We start from the raw sequence: 7,001 nt of genomic DNA on the forward strand, positions 1-7,001 counted from the left end.
TTACGTACGGTACGTTACTATACTACTAAAATAAAATAAACTTAGTTTTTACCTTTAAGTAAGTATAGTTAATATATAGTAGTATATATATATATATATATATATATATATATATATATATATATATAAATAAGTGTCTCTTAGATTTTTATGTTTAACAACATATTTCACAGGGAATCAAATCGGTGCCGGATACAGTTGTGAAACTATCCCTTGTTAGTGAAATTGAAACATATCGTAATTAATTTCTATTTTATATTAATAATCTTTTTCACCACCATCCTTGCATTGTTCATACAATTGACTTTTGTTTCTTTCTATTGCAATATTTTTTGTTAATGCAATTTGCAGTTTTGATTTCTACTTAAAGATTTAATTAAATCACAATATATTATAGCGTTCAAAAAGATAAGCTTCAAAATAAAAATAATGTTCTAAGGCCCGGTTATACCAACGTTATTTTAATTTTAAGCGAGCTTAAAACTCTCTTTGTTCCTTTGTTCTCTTTTCGGTTTTAAAACGAGAAAGAGTTTTAAGTTTCGTTTAAAATCAATTTTATATAAATTGGTGCAACCGGATCTAAAGCGATTAAAAAACAAATATTTTCTGCATATCGTAATAAATAATACATATATTAATCGTTCTATGTACATATATGTAAAACATAGTATTCAAATGCATGTTCTACAAGCACATAGCTTGATATAGTTCGATATTGCAGCGTTGTACAAAGAGTAACAAGTCACAGTTTCAGTCTCTTAATGTCTTCCGGTCGGAAGTCTATTCTTAGGGAAGCAATACGACGCACTTCTGACGGCGTTAATCGCCATGCTATCGCGTCCGCGCCGCAATAATCGGCTAATTCCTCTATCTTTTCTATACTTAGAATAGTAGCGATCTGTGTTAAACGCGCAAATTTGTCCCTCACCGACCAAGATGTGGCGGCTGCTAAGTAACTGGCCAGTGATCTTATTTCCTTGTCCAGTATCAGACCTCCTGCCTACAACATACAGATTTATTCTGATATAAATTATATTACACTAAATTAAATTTGTGAGCGTATCGATATTTATAAGAAATTAGATAAAACATTAAGATATAATTGATAAAATATTACACAATTAATTAATCATAAGTAGAAATATAAATCATTTAAATAGTAGTACATTTTTGTAGCCAATTTTTATTTATAATTACGTAACTATATATATTACTTATATTTGTCTTATATTTTTATATTTTTTTATTTTATATTTTTTTATATTTATATTTTTTTTTATATTTTTTTTACTATGAATTATATAATTTACTAATTAGATAAAACTATTCCCAATAGATTACTATTGAAAGATTATAAGAGAAATAATTAAAATCCATATAAGTACCCGATTAAAAGTCGATTTCAAAACTATTTTTTCTAAACGAGCTGTAACTTCTGCAGTTAGAAGTCCAATAAGTGCATCGTAGTTGGAAGTTGTTAAACTATCCTTAAATCCTCGAAGTAGACCCTCTAGGTTTGTGATTAATGTCTGCACAAATGGCTCGTCTGTTTCGTATCTCAATAATTCATCCTGCGTATGAATTCGTTATGTATTTAACCATTCGTTATATACATTTAGAAACACAAAGTTTATTTATTCTTGTAGGATATACCTCATTGATATGATGATCAATAGATAGAAATGCATCGAGCCACGGAGTGACTCTAGGTTTTACGGCGCTGACGCGCAACTGTTCTAGACCACAATCGATGATGCCTCGTAAAATCAATATAACTCCCTTTAAACTGGACAAACAACTGTCAATTTTGCCTCTATCCTTTTTTTGCATATTGGGAAACGTTGCGTCTATCTCTGCACCAAGACTCTTGCATAATGTTTCCACATATTCTGTGCTCACATCGGTATTATTTAAGTATGCCTAAATAAATATGAATAATTATAAATATAAAATTACAGAGAAACGTATAATAAAACTGTTTAGTAATATATATTAATATGTTATGAAAATAACATGTAAAATCGTAGATTAAAAAAATGTTACCAAGAACATAAGACGGGCGCATTCTGTATCTGACGTTTGTAAACGACCATGTTGTATACTTGTCTGGAGAGCACTGTACGCTTGCGCCAGATCCAGGTAGCCTGCTGGATAACCCTGACGCAATCTGTTCCTCAATCTATTCGCAAATTCGCCTTCCAAGATGCCACAAGCCATATTAACGACAGCACAAACGCCGTCTATACTCCAACTCGACATAGCCCGTCTGTGTAGACATTATATTCATTATAATTTTTAATAATATACATATCGTATGCATAAATTTGGCAATATACATACCGTACGCATTTCTGTACAATGAAAAATACATCGTCAACCATGCTGGAAGTTTGTTGATCTGGATCTAATGCATCCATTCCTAAAGCCTTATTCACACTCTCCTCGAGAAAATATCTCTCTAATGCAAGATAGGCACCAAGCAACTCTTGCATGCCATGTGCCAATTCGGAGTTGTTTATTGTCATTTCAAATTCATTAAGTAACTCTGTGCGTTGCGCCTCATCTGTGGTACTGATCTCTATATCATTCTGCAAAACAAACACATGAATCTACATTGCTAATTTCTTATGTAATATACCGACAATCAAATACCTTAACTCTTCTTTTTAAGAAACGTATGTAAAGTTCTGCCCTCGAATGCATTATAGTAATTTCTCCTAAGAGAAGATCAAGCTCCTTAGGATCAAGTCTTTCAGGACTCGGTTTTCGCAAGTACTCATTTATCATTTGTACATTCTTAGATATACATCTATGTTTCGTAAATACTACAACAATTTTCTTGACTTGCCTATTTGTAAAAAATATAAATTAATTTTTTTTTAATATGTAGAGAAGATCGTCTACAATTTGATATGCAGTTTATTGTATTTTTTACCTATCACATTCCTTCTGTAAAATTGAAATTGTCATTAATAGTCGACCAGGACCATAATAAGTTTCAATGATCGGTTGATGTACTTCTACAATACGTGCAATCCCTTCGAACAAGAGAGTCATGGTGTCGGCAAAAATAACAGCTGCTCTCTTGTCATTACTTTTAATTTCTAGTGCTGCTTGTAGATTCTTCTGTGCAGTCTCATGTAGCTATAAAATGAAAAATCAAACGTTATCTTCTCAATAAGATTTTAGCATATATAATTTTACACAATATTACATACTTTAGTGCATAAGTAACTGCAAAACTTCTTTAATCCTTCTAAGTGCATCCCTAACAATGGAAATATCTTAAAAAATCTCTCAACGGAAGCCAGATCCTCAGATTTCACAGCTTCGTCAAATTTATGTGTGACAACGGCTCTCAATTCCATTGCAGCCTGTTGCAAGGTAACCAAGGAACTGCTAATACTAGTATGATCCCCCGATACATCTTCGGCTGTTCTCTCCAGTAATTGTTGATCCATTGCTAAATAACGATGAACATGTGCAGCACCTTGCTCATAATCCTCATTACGCAGTGCAGTTGCTACTCCTTCACTGCATAATTGCAAGTCTAATATATCATTTATTCTACTTTGACACTCGCATACTCTGCTCTGTAAAATAAAATTGTAGAATTTAAGCATTTATAAGACTGAGAATTCTATGACTTATCTAAAAATGTTTTCATTGTAGTGTGACATACTCTTGCTAAATCCAACTGTCTCACTTTAGCACTAACATTTTCAGCTAATTCATTGGTACGAGCGATCATATCACAAAACTTTTCTCCTTCTGTTCGTATCAGTACAACATTTGGCAGTACCTTGCCAATATTTTGCAGTTTTGCTTCCACGTGACATCGTCGAGTAAGAATTGTATCCAGATTTTTCTTTATAGAAACCTAAAAATTTACAATTTTTTTCTATGAAATATATAATGGCAAATTTTTAAATGATGCTTCTTCACATGTAATGCAATAGATCTAGAGAAAATATCAAAGAAACACAGAAAAATCTTACATTTAGTTCTAAAGAGATATATCGTAGAAATTTATGCTGCTTATAAATATTGTATAATCAAATATTATAATAGCAATTCGAACCTCATCTTCAGACAATTTGTCCAATATTCGTTGCAGATTTTCTTCGTTTACCGGCAGATCCATATTATCAATAAGTCAATTAATTGGTGACGATTTAATTTTATAGTGCTGAGGCACTTGATATTTTCCATATGTTATGTATTTCACGCCCACGTTGTCACATTTGTAAACAATAACTGACAATAACTACTGGTAATGATAAGAATGAGTATCTATAAAAAATAGTATAAAATCTGAATTGCGCACGAGATAAAGCTAGAAACACAATAAAAAACACAGGTAATAGGAATAGGAAATAACAAATTTCAACCTATCAGAAATCATATATACTAGAATGGACGTTTTCTGATAGGTTGAAATCTCTTATTCCCTGTTTTCATTGCCTGTGTTTTTCATTGTGTTTCTGGCTTAATGATCGCGTTCAACAGACTCAACTGTTGCAGAGTGAATCCGTGAATGCTTGCTGCTATTGGTATATTCTTTTAGATCCAATAGCAGCGAGCGCTCACGGATCCACTCTGCCACATATTATACACGAGGATTTTTTACCTTGTTAAGTGGACCATACCACAGTACAGTAATGTCCGTATTCATAGTCAGACCTTGTACTTAAGGCTTCCTTAAATTTATCTTTAAGGATCCTCTACGTAGGAAACCAACCAATCACAATCAAATATAAGGAGAATACTCGATTAGAATTAGTCAATTCCTACTACTTAAAACTTCACGACCTATATGAAGTCTACGACTTCTATATAGAGGATCCTTCAGATGCTCAGTAGCCAATGAAATAATTCGTAGAGTATCTGAAGATATCTGAAGATAAATTTAAGAAAACCTTAAATATAAGGTCTGATTATAAATACGGGCATAAGTCGAAAATGGAGGACTTTTGCATTACTTTAGTATACTAGAGCTTTAAAACTCGCGCTCCAAGGAAACATAGTGAATATTGCTGCGTATAGCCAATAATCGTGCTCCTACCATACCACGTGACGTTACACGAATCGCGCTCGTCGCGCCTCCGCTGTGGAAGGGATCAGGAAGGAGGGTGGTCAGGCTTCTTCGCACATCCCATAGTCTCATACGCGTATTACCGTACTGAAAATGGCCGCCAGCTGTCATTCGCTTGTGAAGTGTGGCTTGTTGTGAAGGAACACGACGCGGATTCGTCACGAGACGGTTTCTCTAAGCGCGTAACACACCGCGGGGATGCGATGTACTTTTGTGATGACACGCGGCTCGTTGGCTAAGATCACACGAGATTGTCGTGAGTGAGGGAAAAAGAGAGGAAACAAACGAGCGAGCGACAAAGTAGAGGAAAGAGAAAAAAAGAGCGGGGAACGAGAGAAAGTGTACGGCGGCCCTCCCCTCCCCCGATGGTGTTACTTCCACAATTCCACGAAAGTGCGGCTAGTTTGGCTGTTTACAATTCCTATTTCACGTGAAGTGTGGCTAGTCTGTTGTTCGCGCGATCGCGATAACGCCACCGTAACGCGACCGAGTTCGGAGTCGTCCACCGCAGCCGCCTCCTCCTCCTCCTCCTCTTCCTCCTCCTCCTCCGCTTCGATCCGTTTGCGAATCGGTCTCGCAGTAGTCGCAGTCGCGGGGCTCTCCCGATACTCCTTGCCCCGCGATACACGGCCTTCCCTTGGGAGTTCTCTCGATTTGCTTGTTTTACACTCCTCAGGGCAATTAAGGTAAACTTTTATCGGATAGCCATAGTATTCTAGATAACCTTTCAGATACTGTTTGATTTATGTTCACTTGTCCGAGTCTCTTATTTTTTTTACACAATGATATCTATACTTGTGTTATGTGTTTGAAAAAATGATTATGCTAAAATATATGTATATATGGTTTTTGTAAGTATTGAGTTTTTTTGTATATAGTTTTCTAATAATAATATCAATGTTATAATAAATGTGGAATAAAGATAATTGTAAATGCAATAATTGCATATTGCTGATTATTTTATTTGAAGGATTTGCTGCAATAGTAGATCTACAACAATGTAGCCAAACATGTGATACTACAATAGTATTTTGTTCATCATCAACTTTGGAATTCATTTATTTCATTTTTATATAATATTCGTTAATCCAGTGTTGCAGCAAGTCTTTCAATTCATTTAATAAAGTTTTATATATTTTTATTCAAATCAGTGATGATATAAATTTTTATGTTATGAATATTATTAAATTATAAACATAATCTAATATAAATTTATCTCTTTATATTTAAGGAAGCAGAATGGGTTCCAGTCAACAGTTCTCTCTTAGATGGAACAATTATTTAAAACACATTACTTGTGCTTTTGAAACATTGAGATCAGATGAAGATCTCGTGGATGTTACTTTGAGTTGCGAAGGCAAAAAAATCAGGGCACACAAAATGCTATTGTCAGCATGTAGTACATACTTTAGAGATTTATTTAAGGTATTGCGTATATTTCTGATTCATTTATTATATGTTTAAATGTAGAGACATTTTTATAATAATTATTTGTTATATAGGAAAATCCATGCCAGCATCCCATCATAATATTCCGTAATGTAAAATTTGACGACTTGGCTGCCTTGGTAGATTTCATGTACCAAGGCGAAGTGAATGTTATTCAAGAGCAACTAGCAAGTTTTCTCACCACGGCAGAACTCTTGGCAGTACAAGGTCTTACAGACGGCACAGGAAAGGATGACAGTCTAGTAGAAGTGAGTTATTAGTATATAAAATATAATTTATAATTCCAGAAATATTGATCTCAGGTAGAAAAGCAACTGAAAATGATATGTTTATAAGTTCTCTCTCCTTCCTCTCTCTCTCTCTCCTTNTNTNTTCTCTCTCTCTCTCTCTCTCTACTTCTTCTTACTTACTTACTTACGTTAGTTACTTATTAGTTATTAGTTATTAGTTAGTTAGT

At 34.0% G+C, this 7,001-nt stretch overlaps 2 protein-coding genes across 2 annotated transcripts in view; one reads left to right on the plus strand and one right to left on the minus strand.

The window, feature by feature from the left end:
• Positions 1 to 742: 742 nt before the first annotated feature.
• Positions 743 to 4,144, minus strand: LOC105620308 (conserved oligomeric Golgi complex subunit 4). Its single transcript, XM_012201811.1, has 10 exons — positions 4,082 to 4,144; positions 3,683 to 3,880; positions 3,219 to 3,593; positions 2,936 to 3,144; positions 2,653 to 2,848; positions 2,341 to 2,588; positions 2,044 to 2,266; positions 1,654 to 1,920; positions 1,386 to 1,571; positions 743 to 1,000 (listed from the first exon to the last, which is right to left on the minus strand). The coding sequence occupies exons 1-10, from the start codon at positions 4,142 to 4,144 to the stop codon at positions 743 to 745; spliced, it is 2,223 nt and encodes a 740-aa protein (XP_012057201.1).
• A 2,190-nt stretch (positions 4,145 to 6,334) lies between these two features.
• LOC105620311 (protein tramtrack, beta isoform-like) overlaps positions 6,335 to 7,001 on the plus strand; it is a 22,798-nt gene continuing 22,131 nt past the window's right edge. The window contains exons 1-2 of the mRNA XM_012201812.1: positions 6,335 to 6,520; positions 6,598 to 6,792. Of these exons, the coding sequence (XP_012057202.1) occupies positions 6,335 to 6,520; positions 6,598 to 6,792 (381 nt within the window). The remainder of the gene's footprint in view (positions 6,521 to 6,597; positions 6,793 to 7,001) is intronic.

Source organism: Atta cephalotes (genome assembly GCF_000143395.1).
Source record: "Atta cephalotes unplaced genomic scaffold scaffold00025, whole genome shotgun sequence".
NCBI lineage: Eukaryota > Metazoa > Arthropoda > Insecta > Hymenoptera > Formicidae > Atta > Atta cephalotes.

What these genes read in the sequence shown, in the direction of transcription:
- LOC105620308 (XM_012201811.1), bottom strand. Translation starts at nt 4,144, where the DNA reads ATGGATCTGCCGGTAAACGAAGAAAATCTGCAACGAATATTGGACAAA. An exon ending in ACAAATTGTCTGAAGATGAG is followed by an intron (nt 3,881 to 4,081) that starts GTTCGAATTGCT and finishes GTAAATTTTTAG; the next exon opens with GTTTCTATAAAGAAAAATCT. An exon ending in TGAAATCGACTTTTAATCGG is followed by an intron (nt 1,001 to 1,385) that starts GTACTTATATGG and finishes TGTATGTTGTAG; the next exon opens with GCAGGAGGTCTGATACTGGA.